The sequence below is a fragment of the Gymnodraco acuticeps genome, unplaced genomic scaffold (genome assembly GCF_902827175.1).
Source record: "Gymnodraco acuticeps unplaced genomic scaffold, fGymAcu1.1, whole genome shotgun sequence".
NCBI lineage: Eukaryota > Metazoa > Chordata > Actinopteri > Perciformes > Bathydraconidae > Gymnodraco > Gymnodraco acuticeps.
Window position 1 is genome coordinate 37,501 of NW_022990963.1, and position 24,585 is coordinate 62,085.

Consider the following 24,585-nt stretch of genomic DNA (forward strand, 5'->3'; position numbering starts at 1 on the left):
ATTACAGCCCTTTCCTTTCCATCCATCCATGTAGCTACACTACTCTTATTTTCACTGATGGAGTAGTTTGTTATCTAGTAACTTTACTTTTCATCTTACTATCTTAAAATGGAACGATGCTTTCCTCCAAGCGCCTTCATTCTGATTGACAAGTTTGACTCTAACAGTATTTGTACCTCCACACGTCTCATGGATTAGAGTTGGCTACAGCATTTTTAAATCCTCGCTAAAATAGTATCACTTGCACTGGAATGACTCGCTGTACCCAGAGGACTCAGATTTGCCTTAGAGGGAGATTTCTGCAGAGTTTTCTGCCAACATGAGCATCTCTTCCCGAGTCTGATTTATCCTCCGGGGACAGAAACTACTAGTGTGAAAGGATAGGAAGGTTATTACTAAAAGGTTTATAATCACAGGGTTACAGACCCTCAAGTATCTATTGATTAAAGTACATCGTGAAGAGGGCCATAACCTTTACTGCTAGCAAGGTTGTCACAAACTAAACTTTACTTAATGAAAACCAAAAAAATAAGGGATTGCCTATGATCTAACTGGATATGGGATGCAGATTTGTACTTGAATATATTGTTTTATGTTGTGACTTTGCAAAATCAGACTTATATTACCATTATAGGTCCGTGGGGGTAAAGATTATTTAGTATTGGGACCCCAAAACTAACAAAAAGTAGTTGGAGGTGACACAAAAGGGACATTAGGTGTTATTTGTAAAAGCAAACTTACGAAAAAGGACATTTTAAGTGGTTAACCTGTTAAGCCCCAAGGTCCCCGCCGGCGGGTACCCTTGTTTTTTGTCGGGTCACTCATTACTGAATCAGTGAGCTGCATGAGACGGATAAGGACCGGCTACCAGCCGATACTGATTCCGGTGATCGGCCTCAAAATTGGCGATCGGAGCATCCCTAGCTGTTACTCATAAAATAGCTTTTGAAGCGTGTTTCTCTGAATGTTTTGTAATAACTTTGTCTTGTTTCCAGCAGGTGGAAGTCGATCGGCGGAGAGCACAGAAGGGACTCTTGGTGCCGAAGAACAGAATAACGGACCCAGGAAAAAGACCAAAGACCAAAGCATTTCTGCCAAGGAAGAGTCCACAACACCTCAGGAAGTTCCCACAAATGAACGGACACATCCCAAAGAGGTTGTGGAGGACGAGTCAGGGAAAGTTAAAGGGTCGGAGACTGACGCAGAGTCGAGGGAAACTCAGGTTAGCGACAGTACAAATGCCAAGGAAGATGATAGCAACAGGACATTGGTTACGAAAGCGCTAAAGGAGAGTTCAAACTCATCAGTGCCGACCCATGAGTCTAATAACTTAGAATTTGACCTTTCCAGTGACAGTGACAATGACTCCGTAACCAACAAGCCTTCCACACCAGAGAGTGAGAGTGAAGGCAAGACGAATAAGAAATCTGGGCAGGAAGAGGTCAAGAAAGACCATGGAGAAGGGACGAAGGAAGTGGAAAGTAACTGTAAAAGTGAAGGAGAAACCGGTTCTGAATCGGCAGAACCTTCAGGAGTTCTTCCACCAGACCCTGAGTTGGGAAATGGCTGCCCCGATAAAAGAGAACCAGAAACCGAGTCCCAGAACAGCGAACAATCCGGAGTCACAATGGGGGAAGAGCTGCTCGACCAGAGTATGGAGGACGAGGAGGAAGAAGATGAAGAAGAAACCGATATCGACCAGGACGATCACTTGATCTACCTGGAGGAAGTTCTGGAAAGGATCCACGGCGAGTACTACACAAGATACGAAGCCTACCTGAAGAAGGAGGGATCTGAAACGCCGGATATGCGCAAGATTGCCCCGGAGTTGAAAAGTAAAACACTGGAAGGAACGACGATAGTGTTCAGTGGACTTTACCCGACAAACTACCCGATGGAGAGGACCAGAGAGCACTACCACGCCAAAGCACTGGGGGCGAAGATCGGAAAACATCTGGTTCTGAACGCCCAAGATCCCAATCGGACGACCCATCTCATCGCAGCGAGAGCCGGTATGTAGATATGTGTGTATGCCGTTGAACAGGCAGTGGTAGCATTATCAAGGTCACATTTAACAATGAATTAGATTAGATTAGATTAAACTTTATTGTCATTGTGCAAAGTACAGGTACAAGCCAATGAAATGCAGTTAGTATCCAACCAGAAATGCAAGATGTGCTAAATATGATTAAATACAAGGTGCATATTATAAAAACTGACAATACAGGGAGGGAGCATTGAATGAGCAAACAATCTACAATATACAGATGTAAGTATTGACCCTCTTTGTCAAAAATGTACTCAAATAACACATTATAATAGCATATTATCAATAAGTAAAGTCCCCTATGGGCTTTGCTGTTGAACAGGCATACAAACTTTATTTTCATTTGTCTTAAACAACACATACAGTGTCAAAGACAACCAAAAACAGGTGTGCAGGTTGTCCATTTTTTTTTTGGACAACCCCCCCCTACAGAATAATACAAGATTAATAGTACAAACACATCTAACATGATCAATCACAGCACAGCACAACAACCACAACAAAAAAACACATAAAAAGGTTGAGATAAATGTTAGACATGGTTGACTATAGTAAATCTGTATCAATGTCAAATTTAACAGTGAATTGAGCTTTTTGATCAACAATGTACTCGAATAACACATTATAATAGATTTTGGTTGATTTTTAGCTTGACATAATATCAATAAGAGAAGTCCCAGTGGTAGCATTGTCAATGTCAAATTTAACAATGAATTGACCCTTTTAAACCTTTGTTGGTATTATTGCCGCTACTCGAAGCAATTATAGTTTTGAGACTTCGGCCCCATTTACACGGGAACGCAAACGAAACGAACCAAATTCGATATCAAAAAAGTCTTCCGTTCACATGGATACGGCTCAATAAACGTATCCCTTTACACGAGAACGCTCGACCCGCTGGAGACGCTGTAGTATATGCCGGGCCTGTAAGTGGCGCTGTACTTCCGCCACAAAATACACCAAAAGCAGCGAAGAAGACCTCCGAGCATGGTTGCCATGGTTGCCTGGTTGTCCTTCTGTTTATTCTCCGCGGTGGATTTAGCAACATGTAGTTCTCCATGTCCACTTGTTGCTGATGGTTGTGGTAGAGGAGCTGTAGATTTTGCACTAACATCAGTAGCAGTAGCTAGTACTGACCATGCTGCAGCAGAGGTGGGGAGAGGCGGGGCTATTGTGTCATCGTTGTCAGGAAAATGATCGTATAGGACGTACACACTGAGCCGTTTGCCCCCCCAGAGCATTCCGTCCGCAGATCTACCCACCTTGGAACCCGTTACCGTTTGAGGGCTCCGTTTCCGCGGTTCTGTTACGGCCTCGTGTGAACGAACGGGCTATACGAAAGAGAAAAGTAGCGGATACAACCCGTTTCGTTCCCGTGTAAACAGCACCTAACTGAAACTGGATTTGGACGATTGATTTTGATATTGAGAAACCTTTTCTGACCTGCAAATATAGTTTAGGCAGTTTCTTTTAGAAGCTATGTGCTATAACCTTTTGTAATTGGTGCAAGCCATGCTTTGCTAATGAGGCTACAATTCAAGAAAGGTCATTGACGGCTTGTTTAAATGCCGGGGTTTCTGACATATTGGCAAATGTATGTGTTTGAACCATTGTCAAAACTCTAAATAAGCAGAGATAATTGAGATTGAATGTCATCACAATTATTGTATTTCAGAGGTTAGGCATTTCCAGTGTCATGAGCTGTCGTTAACATATAAAAAGCAAGGTCTACAAACTGTAGGGACGTTAGTTAAATTAATGGCATCTCTGGAACAGCAACAATAGATAATGATTAGTTTGCATTAGCATGAAATGTAACAGTTCTGTCCCGGTATACAGACAGCAAACATTGAGGATGATATCAGTGTGCTAAAGTACTTGATTTTGTGTTTGGGATATATATTTTTTAAATCCTCTGGAGCAGAGAGAGGAGCTGTGGATTATTGTTATTGGTATGCATCAGTGTTTCTTAGGGTCAAAAACGCTAAACTCACAATTTTTAAAATGAAAGCGTTTAGTTTATTTAATAAAAGAGCATATGTTCATGTGAAAAGTGACAGTAGATATAGATTAGTTGCAATTTGGTGCTATATATACCAGGGTTTCCCACACATAGACTATACTTGGGCGGGCCGCCCAGGTATATTAACGGCCGCCCAAGTATATTTCGCGACCCATTTTTTATTTTTATTTATACGTTTTTTTTAGTATTTTTTTTTTTTGTATTCGTCCGTGACCACGACGCCATCTGCGATCGATTAACTTGTGGACAATGATCCCTCGCTCCCTTGCTCTGATCTCGCCTCGTTAAGTGGCCTGCCTCACACAGGGTGACTGGCTGTCCACATGATGTGGCCTGCCAACATGGCCACTGTCATAGAGATCATAAATCAAAGCCCTTGATTGGTCTCTGTGTGTCATTCAAGCTCGGGATAACCTCAGCTCAGGTGAGGTAAAGGACTCTCTGAGTGTTTAGATAGTTAACTTAGTCTAAGTTCTCAGTGGGTCTCAAACGGTGTGGTCACCATTTATGTAAACACATATTTCCATTTGAGAGGGTAGTGATTGGTCTAATGGATAGTGAGGTGGGCTGAAGATCGGAAGGCTGTGAGTTCAAATCCCGCCAGGAACACCTCCACTAGTGTGCCCTTGAGTGCCATCTTTACGCAAAAATGATTATACAAAATGAAAACTTTTTTTTTTTTTTGGCGCACCCCCCCCCCCCGCCCGCTGACACCACCCGCCCAAGTATATTTCAGATCTGTGGGAAACACTGTATACATATATTAAAAAAGATATATATGAACAAAATTATTATTATTATTTTTTTAAACACCTTGAATTTCAGGGGGGGCGCGGGGCTCCGTTGGCGGGGCGCAGCGCCCCTCCAAGATAATGGTAGGGGAAACACTGTATCCTATATATATATATATATATATATATATACATATATATACATACAATCAACGGACACATTTACACATTATGCACACATTAAGATAAAACACAACAATCAATATACAAAATAACAGTCACTTCAATATCTTAGGGAATGTACATAGTGCAAGATTGTCCATAGCAGCGTAAAAAGGTGTCTGGTGCTGGAACTACTAAATACTAAAAACTGTTAATATTTACTTCAATTATGTGGCCGTCTATGTTTCCTGTAGTTATTGAATTGCTCTTCTTACTGCACTGTTAGTGTACAGTTGTATTATTATTGTGCTGCTGTGTTTATTGTATTTTTGTAACTCTGGCTCAACAATTTCCTTCGGGATGAATAAAGTCCTATCTTATCTTACTGCTAGGTAATTGAAGGCATTTAAATACGTTACAGTTATATGGCAAAGCAAATCTGCACCAAGATTAGAATCAATTATGCTTGTTGTGAAGACTGGTTTGAACCAATTGGCAGGTTTGCACTAGGTCCCGAGATCTTCTGTTATACGAGCTCCTCACCTATTGGCTTGTTTTTAAGCCTTTTCATTTAATCGTTTATTTGGTAGGGACAATGCATGGTAATGAACACTTAAAACATTAAAATGTGTCAAGCGTAACAGTGCCAGATTTGAGCTAATTTCCATCCGCAGTCCCTCACATAAAGTCCATGTAAACATTTATAAATAAAACACATACTTTTAAAAGACTTAAAAATGTCAAAACTCAAGAAATGGTGTTTCTCAAGGATGGTGCAGTGGTGGTATGAATGTGGCTTTCTGTCAAACACCTGGATAGCTCTCTTGAACAGCTGTTCTATGGGTTTCAGGTTTGTGGCACAAGCAAACGGCCAGTTTGTCAAACAGTATTCAATGTGGGATAGAAAGAATCATACAGTGGAGGTATGACTTTGCAGCTTTGACACTTGAGAGAGGTCTGCACACTGGTATCAAAAAATGGATTTATGCAGCTTCAAAAATGAATGTTTCAAATGGATTACTTCCCTGAGACCGCTCCTTCCTCCTGTAATTAGAACCAATTGATTGACAGAAACACAGTTCGCTGCTTTCTGACATTAAGCATGAATGCTGGAGGCTGTTTGTGTTTTTCTCCACAAATGGGAAAGGGACTTCTATTAAAAAAAGCTGGTGAAATATGTATTCTTAGGAGGCCTGTTTTGCACAAAGTAATTTACTGCCTTGAGTAAACCTGTTTTTAAAAGAGGTTGAACGTCCTTAAGGGTCCTTATTTAAATCAGAATGTAAACTTTAATCCCATATTTACATTTAAATCTGTCACGTTTTCTTTCAGTGGCACTACGCAGTTCAGTGGTACAATATTCCAATGTTTTTAAAATTGAAATACAAACAATTTAACCACATTTTTCATTGATGCAAGCAATATTTAAATCAAGATAAAAAAGCTTAATGAAAACAGTTTTGGATATAGTTTATTTTTAAGACTTTTTAACATTTGAAGAGCTTACAGATATTTAATTCTTCTTTAAATGTGGTCAGACAATGCCCAAAGTATTTTAATGCAATTTGGATTATTGCTCTTTTCTCACATTATAACAGCATTTTGGTTAATTGGTTTAAGTTGATATATTATCAATTAGTAAAGTCCCCTATGGGCTTCCTTACAATGTCCTGTTCTAATCGATATTACTATCATCCCAGCTGCATTCATACATGATCTAGTCATTAACAAGATAATAACACCACAACAAAAGACCTCATCCCCGTCAGAGCACCTTCATCCCTGCTAAGAAAAAAGCTATTTTAATCCAAAGAGCCCCAAAAGGGGATTCACGCCGGCGTTGCTTCCAAAACTCGACTTTATCTTCGGAAAACAAGCACAGGAAGTGGCACTGTTGCCGTGGGAGACGCCCCGCTGTGAGCAGCACTTGGCAATCAGTCGTCTTGTTCATCACAACGAGAGGAAAATCTGCCAAACATGGAACAAGAGCAACGTGAGCAATAGGTAATAACGTAATCTGGGGAGTGTGGAGAGATGCTGAGAATAAATGGTTTCAGAACCTGCGTATTTGACAGGAATTCGCCTTGTGAAGTCTTAAGATTTATGTTGTGTTTTCTTTACTGCTGGTTACAGATATAATACAGCTTTAAAAAGAAAAACTCCTTTGGTTTTGGTGGACGCATTTGAGCATATTTAGTGCTTCATTAATACAAAAGGGTTGGCTAAGAGGTAGAGTTATTTACTGCTCTGTAATTATTAGGGATGCTCCGATCGCCGGAATCAGTATCGGCCGATCCGATCGAGTGGGCGGGGCCTATGCAGATCTTCCATTTAAAGTGATGTTTAAAACTCAGTTAATGGGACTCAGTTAATGGGGCTCATTCACACAACAACCAACATAATTATTACATTGACATGAAGTACATTATTGAAGTTTACTTTGGAGAATAACACGGGAGAAATGAGCGGAAGCGCTAGGGCTGCTCGAAAATCATAATCTCAATTATTTGGGTCAATAATTGAGATCACGATTATTAAAAACGATTATCCATTTACTTTGAAAACATCAATTTATTGGAGAAAACAAATTTGAACAGTGTGTTTTTAACAGTTGATTACCCTGAACTTTAAGTATAACTCAACTGAAAAAACAATTCATAAAACATTTTTAAATTAATAATCCAAAAATAATCGTTTTATTTCGATTACGTTGTTTTCGTAATCGTTGCAAGCCATACTCGTAATTGCGATTAAAATACGATTAATTGAGCAGCCCTAGGAATCTCTCTTTCTCTCTCTCTCTCTCTTCTTCTCTCTCACTAGAGAGAGAGAGAGATCGTCGAAGACTACTCTCTCTACTCGCTTAGCTCTTCTCTCCTACTCTTGTCTATCTCTCTATCTCTCTCTATCTCTCTTTCTTCTCTCTATCTCTCTCTCTCTCTCTCTCTCTCTCTCTCTCTCTCTCCCTCTCTCTCTCTCTGCTTCACACACGTTGCATACCGCTATTTTATTGTCTTTTTCGGACACCTTAAAATACTGGCAGACCGGCTAAGCCATTTTGGCGAGCTTGTTTTGCCGCATACAGAGAAAAGTGTCGTGTATTTTACGTCATGTGATCGGCTCTCGCGATCGGCTCTCGCGATCGGCTCTCGCGATCGGCTCTTGCGATCGGCATTTATAGAGAGCACCGATCGATGGGCAGAGAGTGAATATCGATCGATATAATGGTATATTTGGCTATTGTTGTTGTTATGATCAGCTTACCCTATTTAACACTATTTAAATATAATAATAAACTGAAGAATACTAATGTTTTATAACTAAATTGTGTTTGTTTACATGTAGGCTGCACGACAGCATGCTTCATTAGCCACTTAATGAAAAATAGCATTAGCTGCTGTTAATGTAAAATAGTTACTTATGATAGATAACAATTAGCGTGTACCGTAGATGCAGATAGCTTCTGAGTTTACCTTTTTAAATCAGACGCATACACACACAATTAGTTATCCATTTGTTTGTATACAGCAGATAAACAAATACAGGTACACATTCTAGAAATGTAAACACTGTACATTTTACATTTATATATTCAGTTTAATATTTAATATCCCATCCCTTATATGTATATATAATAACTTGCTTATTGTTAATTTGCAAATTCAACATGTACATTTTCTACTTTCTTGTTTATTTCTAGTCTTTTTCATTTGTATCGTACAATGCCATGTCTTTTTATGCTTCCGCAGCACACACGTTTCCACATTGGGATCAATAAAGTACATCTTATCTTATCTCAGTGGTTCCCTCCTGGGGGGCGCAGCGCTATTGAGTTGGGGCGCGTGAAGCTTGGGAAGAAGTTGTAAACAAACATTGTTTGCTCGTAAAATCAATCAAATTAACACATTTTTAACACAACCGGCAGTTAAAAGAAAAGTGGACGAGCCCACGACAAGCCTTTCAGCTATAATGCCCACAAAGTATGATGAGGAATACATCTCCCTTGACATCTAACGTGTTCGGTGCTTAGATCTCTCTCTCTCTCTCTCTGTCTGTCTGTCTGTCTGTCTGTCTGTCTGTCTGTCTGTCTGTCTGTCTGTCTGTCTGTCTGTCTGTCTCTGTCTCTGTCTCTGTCTCTGTCTCTGTCTCTGTCTCTCTGTCTCTGTCTCTGTCTCTGTCTCTGTCTCTGTCTCTGTCTCTGTCTCTGTCTCTGTCTCTGTCTCTGTCTCTGTCTCTGTCTCTCTCTCTCTCTCTCTCTCTCTCTCTGTGTGGACTTCACAGCCTTCAGGCAGATCAAGATCCTGATCTGCCTGTCGGGTGTTCTTTTCTCCATAATGACCGCCTCGCTGCACATTATCCCTTACATGTCTGATCACTGGTCTTAATTATTCAGCAGACCCAGAATGCAGTTGGGTAAACACAAACATACAGGTACAAATTCTACAATTGTAAATACAGGGTTACGAAATAAGGGCACACTGAGACCTGTACTTTATGAAAGGAATACATCCATTGATTGATGGCTAATAGATTTTGATTGCAAGCTAAAAACCTGGTTCTTGTTTTCTTCCACCCAGGCACAGAGAAGGTCCGTCAGGCTCAGGAATGTAAGCACCTCCATGTGGTGAACCCTGATTGGCTGTGGAGCTGTTTGGAGCGCTGGGAGAGGGTGGAGGAGACGCTGTACCCTCTGAAGGAGGACTATACAAAGACAACCAGGTAAATAATAATAAAGACTAAAATAACATTTAAAGTGGGGGGTTGCTGATAAAAAGCTAATCTAGAAAGATGTGTCTTTAGCTAAAGGAGATGTTTGATGAGCTGTGATGTGAAGCAGTGTCGGGCGAAGTGGAGGAATTTAAACGGCATGACGATATTGTAAAGTTCACTCCCATTTTTACAGAAGACTCACACAATGAAGTCTTGAATGCATATAATTATGAGTACTTAATGGCTATGTGAAAGCTAAAACCACCTCTTCAGGTCAGATAATTACTATAATTATAATCAATTTACTTTAATGCACCCTTAATTATGCTCCTTATATCTGGAATAAATCAGGCATGAAGACTTTTCTTTATTCCGCTGCCTTTTATAGAAAAAAATAAAAATCGTATTCTATTTTAAAATGTGTTTCTGTTCCGATTTTGTTTTTGAAGTACTCTGAATTGCCTCGTGTTGAAATAAGCTGTATAAATAAACTTGCCTTGCCTTTAAAAACCAGACAAAAACCATTATGCAATGTTTCAATATCCAAAATGTAAGATCATATCCAGTCCCATATCACAATATATCGATATAATATAGATATATTTGACAGCCCTAATGATTCAAATACATTAGACATATGAACCACTCTACATTAAAGGTCGCCTATTATGCAAAATCCACTTCTCCATGTCTCTTCTACATCAACATGTGTCCCCTCTTCTTCATGTCTCTTCTACATCAACATGTGTCCCCTCTTCTTCATGTCTCTTCTACATCACCATGTGTCCCCTCTTCTTCATGTCTCTTCTACATCAACATGTGTCCCCTCTTCTTCATGTCTCTTCTACATCAACATGTGTCCCCTCTGTTATGGAAATAATTATCATAGACGCTAAGATGTGACATACAGGACCAACCCTGACGTCTGTTTACCTCCTTTAAGGACACAGGCTGCTTCAGCCAATAATGTTATTGTTCCCATTCTGTGACCGGTCAATACTGGGTCACAGATGGTCTGTATTGTGGGTACACTGGGACACTTCCTTCTCTGTTGTCTGAGGACTCCAGGGCATGACATATGCAAGGCCATAAGTGGCGGAAGCTGGTAACTTAGTGTGCCCAAACTATCTAAAGCTATCTTATAAAAACATGTTGATGACTCTCTGTGGAACCAGTTAAATGGGCTGGCAAGAGAGAGGCTCTCCAGAATTAACGTGGCAACCCGCCCGGGCAGTCTCACCGTGACTGCCGTGACTTGTGATGTGAATACTCTGGTACCAACTCCAAATAAATCACAGTGGTTTGACATCAAAGCTCCGACTCTTCCCGTGTCTCCTTCCTGAGTCGGTGACTCCACTGCATGCTACACAGAAGTTTCCTCTACACCCTCTTCTTCATGTCTCTTCTACATCAACATGTGTCCCCTCTTCTTCATGTCTCTTCTACATCACCATGTGTCCCCTCTTCTTCATGTCTCTTCTACATCAACATGTGTCCCCTCTTCCTCATGTCTCTTCTACATCAACATGTGTCCCCTCTTCTTCATGTCTCTTCTACATCAACATGTGTCCCCTCTTCTTCATGTCTCTTCTACATCAACATGTGTCCCCTCTTCTTCATGTCTCTTCTACATCAACATGTGTCCCCTCTTCTTCATGTCTCTTCTACATCAACATGTGTCCCCTCTTCTTCATGTCTCTTCTACATCAACATGTGTCCCCTCTTCTTCATGTCTCTTCTTCATCAACATGTGTCTCCTCTTCTTCACGTCTCTTCTACATCAACATGTGTCCCCTCTGTGGAAAGAGACTCTGAAAGTTTCAGGAACAAAGATTCTCTCTCTTTTTGATCCATTTCTATAAAAACCTGTCTGAAAATGAGCTGATCAGATTTTGGCCACTTTATGATGTCATAACAATGTTTTGTCTTGTGTAACCATTAGCCAATCAGCAACCAAGGTACCCCCCCCCCCCCTATCACCTGAATCTCCTTCTAGAGCACCATTGAGTTCTTTGTAACCAAATGTCTCTCAGAGGGGCGTAGGGGAGGGGCTCCTTATTTTTATCTGAAGTAACAGACAGAGAATCAGCACTTTGGAAACGGCTGAAACAGAGGGGATTATGGGTAATGCTGCAATGATCTGTTTGGTGTTTCAGCCAATCAGAGACAGGTTCTGTATATATCTGAGACCTGTGATATATTGATGAAAAACAGTATAATAGGAGACCTTTAAAATCCGATGATTATTCTAAACCTGAGATGTTTTTTCTTGTCGTTTTAAAAGGAGCAACAGTCCAGCAGCTTTCCCTGATATTCAGGGTTCTCTGCAGAAGCATATTTTCCAGCCGGCTCCGATCCTCCTCAGATCCCAATCTGCCGCCCCTGAGGTCCGGACGTACGACCCCGTCACCGGGAAGCTGATCCGCCGGGGCCCTCAGGGGCAGAAGACCCTTTCCTACCTGCAGGGGTCCGGACCCTTCTCTGATCACAGAGACCCGTCAAGTCTCAGGTATGTGATGTGTGATATAATGATGAAATATTAACACCTTTTCCGTGGCAGTTAAACAACAGGAGTTTGTTGTATAGTTGCCAATTAATTTGTCAGTACTTCTTTTACATTTTATTGAGATTAATACACAACATGTACAAACAAAAGCAGAAAAAGAAAAATTAGACAACAGCAGTAACTTACAAAATATACAAAAAGCAGAATACATATGTAAGCTAACAATAATAATAACACAGACAAACAGAAATAAAAACGAAATAAAACAAACCCTCCCTCCCAGACACACATGCACACGCACACACATACACACGCACACTCACTCACTCACTCACTCACTCACTCACTCACTCACTCACTCACTCACACACAGGGTGTTCGCCAGAAATGTTGTCAGTACTTCTGAATATTAGGCCTTAGTGTGGGTCAAGCTCGAACACATTTCTACACAACTACAAGTCCCATAATGCAAGTTCAAAGCAATTTGATTTGGTCGTAATGGCCTAGCTGCAGCAGTACAAATGAATCAAATGTTCTTGAGTCACAGCTGTGAGGGCGACTCATCGTGTCTTGTCCGACACCAACAGGAGGGACGCGTAATGTTCGTTAATTAATTTAATTCGTCACTGATTGCTATTGATATTTAAGTGTATTATTGCTGGACTGACATATTGACGGTAATAGCACACGCCCTCTCCCAATGCACCCGGAAAAACCCGTGGGTGTAGTGCAGGACTTTAACCCGTAGATGCATAAGTGGGTATCTTTTGACCCGGTGAGGTGGTTTTCTTGAAGTATCTTTGTAATTACATTTTTTAATCATTTCATATTCCAGCTATTCCTCAAAAAACATGTTTTGGATATCATGCCATTCAAATTTTAAATTTAAATTTTAAGAAATTGTAGTTTTTGTATTTCTACCCCAAGCTTCCATAAGTGGGTCAAAAATGAACCGCATGCATTTTCTATGGGATCCTCTGGGAACCTTTGATTCTAATCAGCTGTTGCTGTCAGGAATACATTCACTGTAGGACACACAGACGACATCACAAGTGACACCTCTCAGGAAGATCATTTTACACAGCAAGATCTGATACCTGTCAGTATAATAATAATACATTATATTTGTATAGGGCTTTTCAAGGACTCAAAATCGCTTTACAATATAAGGGAAGGTTAGGGTGGGGGGTATAGGACTATCAAACTTGATCAACCGGCATGGATTGATGGGGGGTGGGCTATGAGTAGACAAGAGGAGAAGAGATGAGTTTTGAAAAGGGACTGGGATATTGTGAGGGTCTCAGAATAGCGGAGATCTTTGCATCGATATGTACAAAATGTTTTTTTTCAAAATGTAATTTTTTTTTAAAACATTCTAAATAGTGAACAATTAAATATAAAATATTTCTAGTGTGAACCAAAATATAATACTAAATATTATACAAGTGATTTTTCTTAACCAAAATAACATAAAAACACATATTATTCTAATACGGGTCCTTTTTGACCCACTTATGGAAGCGTGGTCATCTCGTGCATCTAAGGGTTATAGAAAGTAGTGAGAGTTATGCTCCTCTGTTTAGTATTGACAGTAGAATGGTATTATATCGGATCTTATATGTATTGATTTTTCCTCTGGGCCTCGTTTCCTCCCTGAACTGAAACAGCTGTTTTGTCGGTGCTGCACGACTTAATTTCCCTAAGTGGAGACATGCAGTGTCTTCAGCGCTCAACTGAGAAACCATAACTCCCAGACAAGCTTTTATTGTATGGCGATGAGGTCTTAAAAGGGTCTTAAAAAAGGTCTTACATGTGACTTCAGGATTCCTGCATATACCCTGCTCCTGTAGTGTCTTTATAAAGCTTGTGTGCATGTCAATGGTCAGCAAAGCCTAAAAAGAGTGAAGCACTAGAGCTAGTGGAATAAAAAGTCATTTAGGCGATCTCTCTTCACCGACTGTCCCGGTGGCTTGAAATGTGTTTTTAATAGAATATATCTACGATGTAATTGATTATCACAAGCTTAACATTGGCCCACATAATTCATGGATTAGTGGCTTTATGGAGTTTTCAGGGAGTTGCATAAACTTGGATTTTTAGCATCAAAGAAGATCTGTTTCATTAAGCGCTGCCGAGAGGAAGTAACCCGCATAAGATTAACATCTAATTGTTAATTAGAGACAGAGAATCTTCTCACTTCTTCAGCTCCAGCCTTCACTTTCTCACCCTAAACTCATCCTCTGCAGAGTGTGTGAGATGTGAGAGATGTGCTGATTGCGTACAGTGTTTGCAAATTAATGCTATTCCCGTTTCAAAATGCAAACAAGATAACAAACAGGTTTGCAAAAGCACTTCACGTAGAAAGAGGAAGAAAGACAATGAAAGCACTTAACCAACCATATAAAACCTTTTATCTTAACATGTAAACAGAATCAAAACTAGAATCAGGGAAATCATATTCGTAATGTATTTTATTATCTATAAAACTGCACTAAATCAGATCAGCATTGTGTTTTATGCTGATCTCTTTGTTATTCATTCCAACAGAGGAGCTTCATCGGGCCAGCAGGATGGAGCGGACGGATCGAGCCGAGACGACGAGCAGCCCGGTCCGTCTCGAAGGAAACGTCAGCTGAGCATGTCTGAAACGATGCCGCTGTACACACTCTGCAAGGAGGACCTGGAGAGCATGGACCGAGAGGTGAGTCAGACGGGAGATGTGGATTAAGGTCACGTTCACACCAGGGTTTCCGTTAGCCGGTAATTACCGGTTTTTAGCTGGTCAAATTTAATAAAAACCGGTACATTTAAAACCTGTCGGTCAAAATGTCCGATGCTCCGATCGATTGGCCGCCGGTCATTATCGGCCGATATTCACTCTTAATAGTTTGATCTGTGCTCTCAATAAAGGCCGACCAGGAGAGCTGGATCTGATCGATATGGACATAAACGCGAGTGAAGTTTAACCGGATGCAAGAGAGAGAGAGAGAGAGAGATCAGATCAGCGGCTGCATAATCACCTGAAGCCCCGCCCACTGTTTAGTGCCTGCATGAGAAACTCCCACTAACTGAGTTTTCACCATCAGCATATCCGGTCAGAGTCCGGTAATGACCTGCTAACAGAAACTCTGCTACACAACTCTTTTATTATTATTGAAACATGACCGGTAAGTTTCAAATGTGTCCGGTAAAAGAAATTCTGTCTGGACATTTGACCGGCGAGAAAAAATCCACCGCCCGGACCTAACGGAGCCACAGTGGGCTAGCTCCGGGACGCCGGCTAGAGCAAGCCCCCTGCGGCTCCGTTAGCTCCGGCGGCCACCACTGTGATAATTGGGTCCCCTATTAACATTTGCTCCCGTTTAGCATTATGGGCGTCATAGCCATAGACCCAAGGCTGAATCATAAACTAAAATGTATATGTATGCATAAAGGGTTACGTCCTTAGCTGGCTAATAAGTAGCAAGCTAAGCTACCAAGCACACAAACACCTGCGAACAGGGTTAAGATGTATAATATTATAATTTTAGACTTCTTGGAAGTTCTGTTAGTACATTCAAGCGCACAGCACGACATTTTAATTGTCTGGTATTTGTAACAATATTCCCTAAAGGCACAATCACCACGAACACGGCAAAAGGGTCAAGTACAGTAACTACAACTAACTAACGTTGTAGCCTCTATGGTTGTAGCCTAGCAGAGTAGCAGAGTGGACAAGTTGCTGTTAGCTGACACTGAGGCATGTACATGTCCATCAAAGTGACCACGCCCTAATTTATGCAAAAGCTTTAAGGCTTAATATTAATTAAACAGATGAGTTGAGAAAAAATGCACCCCCCACACAGTAGTCATGAAGGGGGAATCTAACTATACAGAGAATATAGTTTTTTGAACAACGATGTAAACATGTTTATTTCTGCTGTAAAGTTGGGCATTTTAACATGGGGGTCTATGGAAATTGCTCCCTTCTGCAGCCTGCTCCTACTGGCCACTAGATGAACTGCAGTGTGTGGCACTTCCTTATTGGCGTCCCGGCTCTTCCCCAGAGTTTGCCGCTTGGTTCACACCAAAAAGCCCCAGGACTAAATTAGTTCATGAGAACCTTTCTTACCCCCTTTTCAGTTGCTGCTAGAGAGCACGGACTTTCGTGGGAGAAAAAGGTTCCTATGTCTGATTGGCTGGGCGGAATGCAAACCACGCCCCGTAAACCTCCAAAAATGTTTTGTGAAGCCGCCATTTTATTATCCTCGCATTAGCATTATTAGCATTAGCCCAGCGCACAAACGTAAACGTATAAAATAAAACATGGGAGTGGTGGAGATGAGGAGGTGTCGGCGTTCAGGCGATTTACTCGGAAGGCTTCAGTAGAAGCTGCTGGGAGTCCCAGCAGCTTCTACTGAAGCCTTCCCCAATTCCAGTAAACCCAAAGCAGAAGAAGAAGAAGTGACGTCAGCGGCTTCATTTGCCTAATCCTCCCCCAGGAACTAATTTCGGTGTGAACGCGATCTGCTTTAGTTCATGAGAACTAAAAGAGATCTCAACCTTTGTGGGAAAAGTACTTGGTGTGAACGCGCCTATTGGTCAGACATTAAGGGGGTAAAAATGCAAATCCCGGCTATTTTTACCGTAGCTTTGGAGCATCGGCAGGTTATTGTTTTAATGCTGCTGTTAATCTGGAGAGCATATCAACAGACTAGTGGCCCGCATAGGATTATACAATCAGACGACGTGCGATAAAAAACATTATAACACATATAATGAGACGTTCTGCAGCTCTGACTTTTATTTTACGACGAGACCAGCACTTTTAGGTTGTTTAGTTCACATCAGAGGTCTCGGACTGTGTTCACACCAACACAACGGCCTGCACTAAGCTGTTAAACGCACCAGGATTCGATTCAACCGGACTATACAAGGCTGGCGTGAATGCGACCTAACTCTCAAAAAAATAAAATGGTTCATTAACCTGTTGAGCCCTGGGCCTATTTTTCGGGGCTCAGGCTCGAAAATAACATTCCCAGAACAAATGACCATATCTTCCCTTCTAAAAGGGGTAAATTAATAATCTTTTTTCTCAAAGCAATGATAAACCTGTGAGTTGGATGTAGAAGAGTCAGAATCAATATAGATGTTTTTATTTTAAAGTAAATTCAGATTGAACACAGTAAAAAAATGTAAATGATAGTGTCCGTCCAAAAAACAACAACATGACTTATCGTGAAAACCACCCTTGAATGATGGGATAGTAGACTAAAAGCTTTAGGAATCCAAACTACAACATATAATAAGTGCCCTGTATCAAGATTGATGCAAAACAAGTACGTGCGTGCGTGCGTGCATGCGTGTTCTCCGTGTGTGGTCAAAAACTGTATGGGCCTTCCGGCGGAACCTCTCACCAACAAGCATAGGTTCCTACCTTTATACCCACAGTTAATTGGCTCCTACAGTGGGTATGACACATTCATAGTTTAAGTGTTAAGAAGCCCTTAATTAAGTGCTAATTCAGAGGCTCGGCATTAGACTTGTTTCGTTAAAAATGGTTCATATCGTCAGGTAGCTGAGTTTCTTCCCGTTAAGTGGGTATGACACATTCATAGTTTGTTAAATGTTAAGATGTTGCGGGGCTTAACAGGTTAAGAGTAAGAACGGGAAGAATGAGTCTATTGCGTATGTAGAGAAGCGGATATTACATGGTGATCAGTGGACAAACGATATATTATATAAAAAAACTCAGCAGGGATTCTGGGTTGGTGTTTTTCGTGGGTTTTATTTCCTTTGCCAGCTCTCAGCGGGATATAAGTGCATCCACCTGCAGAATTACCGCTCTGTCGGAGGGCCGAACTGCAATTTTCCACATTCAAATAACCTTTGAGGATGTCACCGTAAACATCTTGATTTACTGACGCTGTAATGTTCTGCTCCTTTCCACCTCTTCGTTTGGACTTCCTGCTCTACTTCACCTCTGATCTGCTTTCTTTTGCAGACCTGTAATGAAGTATTTATTTCCTAATCAAGCACTTACTTACTGCACACAACAAGTACACTCGTCTCCATCTTCAGCCCTCACCTTCTCACCCTAAACTCACCATCTGCAAAGTTTCTGTGATGTGAAAAATGTGCTGATTATGTACAGTGTTTGCAAACAAACATCAAAAAGGATTATAACACGTAACCTAACAAAGTTACAAAGGGCTTCACATAGCAAACAAAAAACACATTAAATGTTATATAAATTATCATAACTGTAAGAGAATGAAAGCCGAATATAAATCACATCAAGTTTTATTTATATAGCACATTTATAAACGATTTTTGGTGGAGCCAAAGTGCTGAACATATAATAAAAATAGCCTACAGTCGAGACACTTTACAGCAAATACAACAGCACAGATTGTTCAGAATATCAGTGTGAGAAAAACGACACCCTCTGTCCTTAGACCCTCTGTCCTTAGACCCTCTGTACTCAGACCCTCTGTCCTCAGACCCTCTGTCCTTAGACCCTCTATCCTTAGACCCTCTGTCCTCAGACCCTCTGTCCTCAGACCCTCTGTCCTTAGACCCTCTATCCTTAGACCCTCTGTACTCAGACCCTCTGTCCTCAGACCCTCTGTCCTTAGACCCTCTGTCCTTAGACCCTCTGTCCTCAGACCCTCTGTCCTCAGGACCCTCTGTCCTTAGACCCTCTGTCCTCAGACCCTCTGTTCCTTAGGACCCTCTATCCTTAGACCCTCTGTACCTCAGACCCTCTGTCCTCAGACCCTCTGTCCTTAGACCCTCTATCCTTAGACCCTCTGTCCTCAGACCCTCTGTCCTTAGACCCTCTATCCTTAGACCCTCTGTACTCAGACCCCTCTGTCCTCAGCCCCTCTGTCCTTAGACCCTCTATCCTTAGACCCTCTGTCCTCAGACCCTCTGTCCTTAGACCCTCTGTCCTCAGACCCTCTGTCCTTAGACCCTCTATCCTTAGACCCTCTGTCCTCAGACCCTCTGTCCTTAGACTCTCTGTCCTCAGACCCTCTGTCCTCAGACCCTCTGTCCTTAGACCCTCTATCCTTAGACCCTCTGTCCTCAGACCCTCTGTCCTTAGACCCTCTGTCCTCAGACCCTCTGTCCTCAGACCCTCTGTCCTTAGACCCTCTGTCCTTAGACCCTCTGTCCTCAGACCCTCTGTCCTCAGACTCTCTGTCCTTAGACCCTCACATCGTACAAGGAAAGACTTCCAGAGAAAACCCACAGTTGAAAGGGAACATGGGAGAAACCTCAGGGAGAGCAACAGAGGAGGGATCCCTCTCCCAGGACGGACAGACGTGCAATAGATGCCGTGTGTAAATCGAAGAGATAATACATTTTACAGCATAGAGACCGAATGTTAGGAAATGCATGTGTCTGTAATAAGAAGATGAATCCACGAGGATGTCAGCTACAATCCTGTGGAAGCCATCAGGGAAGTAGTTTGATGAGAGTCAGGCAGGACCGCAGAGACAGGTTCAGCCACGACCCGAAGTCCACGACTTAATCCAGAACTCAGGAGAGGATCCAAGACACAGGACTACAGCAAGAGGATCAGCCTCGACTCCGGATCCCGGCGTAGAGATAGATACAAAACAAGAAAAAAGATTTGGCTGGGTTAATCTATAATAAATATAACCTGTAATATAAGCGTATTTTAGACAAGGAATTTATTTAATATTTTATTAATTGTTATGATTGTTTAAGTGGCAAAAAAATGCCTTGTGGCTTACTTACTGCACATTACAAGTATTTTGCAATTAAACTTTACACTGTTATTGGTAGCTGCATGGTGTGTAAATGCTGAGATACACTTAATAATATTTCAACGGAAACATTATTAACATATTATTACACAGCTTAGTTGAATACTCGATTCTGATTGTTCAATATGGATATTTCCAAGGTTGTTAAGTAAGGGATAATGTGCAGCGAGGCGGTCATTACGGGTGACGGCCCGTCCACTCAGCGGCTTGCGTTGAAGCTTACAACGCTTCTGCCCATTCGCTTTGAATGCGGTGACGTCACTTTTAGCCGAACTGCATTTTGGGAAGCGACGTGGAGCGTTGCTGGCTTCAAAAGTTGAGCAATGTTCAACTTTTGGCGCCTCGGCAGAAGCGTCAGCCAATGAAATCCCGTTTATGCAAATCTGCCAGTACAAGCGCTAGCCAATCAAACCGCGTGTATGCTGGGAGAGACTACGCAGGTCATTTCCTCATATTCCAAAAAATGGAGGGAAATTCATTATAGCGGTAGTGAATCACCCGGTGCTGTATGATCAGTCTCTGTTCATCTACCGGGATACAAACCGGAGGAGCGAGGCATGGAGGGAGGTGGCAGAGACAGTGGGTGAAACTGGTAGGTTTTCGCCTGGTTGGGGATTTTATATCCAGTTTACTTCGTTTTAACATTGCTATTGCTTTGTATGTCGGGGGCGGGAGATTCATGTGATTGGTTGTTGGTCGCGTTGCTCGCAAAAAATCCCCAAGCTTCAGATACGCCCACCTCCAAGCGTCAACGCACGCTGCTGTGTGGACGCTCCGTAAAAGAACACCCGACAGGCTTTTTATTGATTTAAAAAATAGTATTGTTGATTTAAAAAGTAGTTTTATTGATTTAAAATGACATGCATCCGCTAAGAAAATAGTCCGTTGTTACCGTTTGAACTACGTAGCAACGGCAGGAACTGCTTCGATAGCGTTTTGCTTTTTGATTACAGATTTGAAAACATCGCTCCTTGCTTTAAAAGTAGCACAATTCATGATGTCAAACCTTGGGAAGTATCTAGATATCCCTGCCCTAATGACAAAGTAACTGCACACTGAATATGTGTCGCCGTTTGATGTCTATGTCTGGACCGTTGCGTAAGTGTTGAGGGTTTCTGCCCCGTTGCTGTCAAACTGGTGGTTGTTTTCAATCAGCCAGTCTTTAAATAGTTTCATAGCCCATAATGTGGTCCGTCTTTTCGCCTCTCTTACTTCTCCGCTGTGTTCTTGTCCCTCTTGTCTTTTTCTTTTCTTCTCTGGGGACTCATCAGCCACTAACCATTCATCCAAATGACTGTGTTCTCCAAATATATTACAATTAATATTAAAATCCTCCATGTTGCTCTCAGACGGGAGACAACGGAAAACTAAAGACAAGCAAACAGTTTGAAATGCTTTTCGGCCAAACAGTTAAATCGACCGGACTTCTTTGTGCAGATGTGAGTGTCCTTAATTAACAACGGTCAATAAGTCCTTGACAGCGGTCCGTCTGTTCTGGATTAACAACGTGTCACGTGTTCTGAATTGACCAATCAGAATCGAGTATTCAACTAAGCCATGTAATAATACTTGATAACACATCGCTGCTAAGCAAAATAATGACCAAGATCAAGACTTTTTTAAATAATGACGCCTCGCTGCACCTTATCCCTTTTTAATTAGAGTTCACGGCATGCATTTTTTTTTAAGCAAAAACCTCCAGAGATCCTATTTTTTCGTAGTTTAAGAAAAATATGTATGATTTAAATTTGCTATGTGTCTTTAATGTTAAATTAACTCATGGTTATTTATTTTCATAATCATAAAAACCAATGAGAATCATGATTATCACAGATATTGAAGTAAGTCCTGTGCACTTACATGTTGATTTTACAATAACTTTCCCTACAAACCGTGACTTCTACAAGAGCAACCACAGTTATTCTGAAAATCAAACCAATTCCAATAAATTACAGTATTTCCGTGGTCATGAAACAAGGATTTTTCCAGTATAATTTGATGGTTTTGTTGTATTTTTTTATTGTAATATCTCAGATTGAATGCCTGTGTGCCACGCCATCAAATCTTGTCATATGCTTTCTATCCTTCTCTTATGTTTCGTCTTCCTTATTTTTCCTTCTTCTACTTTTTCTGCCGTCCTCGGAGGCAGGCGAAGTGATTACTAAAGTCTGAGAGCTCTGCACCTCCTGCTCGGATAATACTCCTTAATGGAGTACTTGCAATTCTGATAATGCTTCGGCGGGGGGGAAATGTGATGAGCAGCTCCTTGAGATATGTGAGGGCCTCTCAGCGGGTGATTGCTCTGAAGAAAGCTTCATGGCTCCTTCACGTGGGATTTGACATGTGCCAAGAAATGAAGTCACGTGTCGGTTAGGCGTCATTACGCTTTCCCTTTTGCATATAAACGGAAAACTACATGGGAAATATGCATTATACGGTTTGAAAATAAATCCAAAACGACCTGAGAGGTTAAAAGTATGCAATATGCTGTACTGAAGTGTTTATTTAAAGCAATAAATGGGTTTTTTTCATAAGATTTTCTAGATATTAAAGCAACTTAGCGCTCCAAAAATCAATGTTTTTGTATTATATTTCATATTTGAATTGCAATGGATCCTGCAAGCCACAGTATGATCATATCCCCTCACCTACAGAGTTTTTTTTTATCATCTTTCAGTATGTAGTCTCATAAATATTAATATTATTCCCCATTATTTCCAGGTGCAGCATCGGGATATGTTAGTGGTGAAATACACATAACCATACGGCCATGAATACCAATTGTTTTTATTATTGTTGTTCTATTTTTGTCCATATAAATACATGTTGAGCATAGGAAAGCCATGCTTAGACAGGTCATTAAGTAAACATATAATGGGGTAAAAGAAAAGATTTACCATATGCGCGTTCACACCAAGTACTTTTCCCACAAAGGTTCCTGAGAACTTAGTTCATGAGAACTCTTTTAGTTCTCTTGAACTAAAGCAGATCGCGTTCACACCGAAATTAGTTCCTGGGGGAGGATTAGGCAAATGAAGCCGCTGACATCACTTCTTCTTCTGCTGCTTTGGGTTTACTGGCAGGCCGCAAACCACTTCACGGCGTATACTGCCACCCGGAGTCCCCGGCCGGAAGTCCCCGGCCGGAAGTCTCCGGAATTGCGAAAGGCTTCAGTAGATCGCCAGAACGCCAACACCTCCTCATCTCCTCCGCTCCCATGTTTTATTTTGTGTTGCCATAAGTTAGTCTCTCTGCGTTTGTGCGCTGGGCTAATAATGCTAATGCGAGGATAATAAAATGGCGGCTTCACAAAACATTTTTGGAGTTTAACGGGGCGTGGTTTTCAATCCTTCCAGCCAATCAGACATAGGAACCTTTTTCTCCCACGAAAGTCCCTGCTCTCTAGCAGGGACTGAAAAGGGGGTAAAAAAGGTTCTCATGAACTAATTTAGTTCCGGGGCTTTTTGGTGTGAACGCAACTAAATCGTAGTTCTCAGGAACCTTTGTGGGAAAAGTACTTGGTGTGAACGCGCCTCATGGTTCAACAACAAATGGAAAGTAAGAAATGTATGCTCCTACCAGGCTGATTTAGTAAATGTACTAACTAACTAACGTCCAGAAATATGCAGGCTCTGTTATGCTTTCCTTTCCTGTCGTGTGTTATATAGGTTTGTGTAAAGTCCCCTCCAGTATTTAATACATTCAGCTCTTGTTCTGTCTTGGCTCATGCTATACCCTTCCACTTAGTTTCTATCAAATCTGTCTAGGAATTTTCCATAACTCTGCATAAAAAAGACCGGACAAACAAACCAGAACCTCCTTGACTTCCTCTCCTTAAACCTTTAGCTCAAACATGGTTATAGATCCTGCAAGAAAACGGTACTTTGTTAAGTGAAATCTAATTGAATTATCTGGATGTCAGCGTGATTGGTCATGCTTTGAATGACGAAGAGACGTCTGTTAATGAGATGCAAAACAGCCTGCCTGGTTATTAACTCAATTGAAGTTAAGTACGTTTGTAGCGGCAAGTCTTTCTGTAAATACACTTTCTTCTTTTACACCTTTCTCGCACACTTATGTTGGAAGAGGACGCATGGTTGCATCATATATCGTCTAAAAAGGCTGGACCTAGAATATTGCCAAAGCTACCAGTCATTTAACATTTCTCTTTACGTTTGATATCCATATCTCCAACATGATGCTGTATGGTATCTGAGTACTTCTACTTTTACTACAGGATCTCAGTACTTCTACTTTTACACAAGTACAAGATCTGAGTACTTTTACTCAAGTACAAGATATGTGTACTTCTACATTTACTCAAGTACAAGATCTGAGTACTTCTACTTTTACTCATGTACAAGATCCCAGTACTTCTACTTTTACTCAAGTACAAGATCTGAGTACTTCTACTTTTACTCAAGTACAAGATCTGAGTACTTCTATATTTACTACAAGATCTGAATACTTCTATTTTTATTCAAGTACAAGATCTGAGTACTTTTACTCAAGTACAAGATCTGTGTACTTCTACTTTTACTCAAGTACAATATCTGAGTACTTCTACATTTACTACAAGATCTGAGTACTTCTACTTTTACTACAAGATCTGAGTATGTCTACATTTACTC

The 24,585-nt window shown here is 41.1% G+C and overlaps 1 protein-coding gene across 2 annotated transcripts in view; it reads left to right on the top strand.

Annotated features, from left to right (window-relative positions):
- Nucleotides 1-24,585, top strand: part of ctdp1 (CTD (carboxy-terminal domain, RNA polymerase II, polypeptide A) phosphatase, subunit 1) — a 117,452-nt gene that overhangs the window by 20,283 nt on the left and 72,584 nt on the right. Inside the window, exons 8-11 of one of the 2 annotated variants that reach the window (XM_034235180.1) lie at nt 996-2,012; nt 9,541-9,682; nt 11,958-12,182; nt 14,727-14,880. In XM_034235180.1, the coding sequence (XP_034091071.1) occupies nt 996-2,012; nt 9,541-9,682; nt 11,958-12,182; nt 14,727-14,880 (1,538 nt within the window). The remainder of the gene's footprint in view (nt 1-995; nt 2,013-9,540; nt 9,683-11,957; nt 12,183-14,726; nt 14,881-24,585) is intronic. The other variant, XM_034235181.1, reaches the window with a different exon arrangement.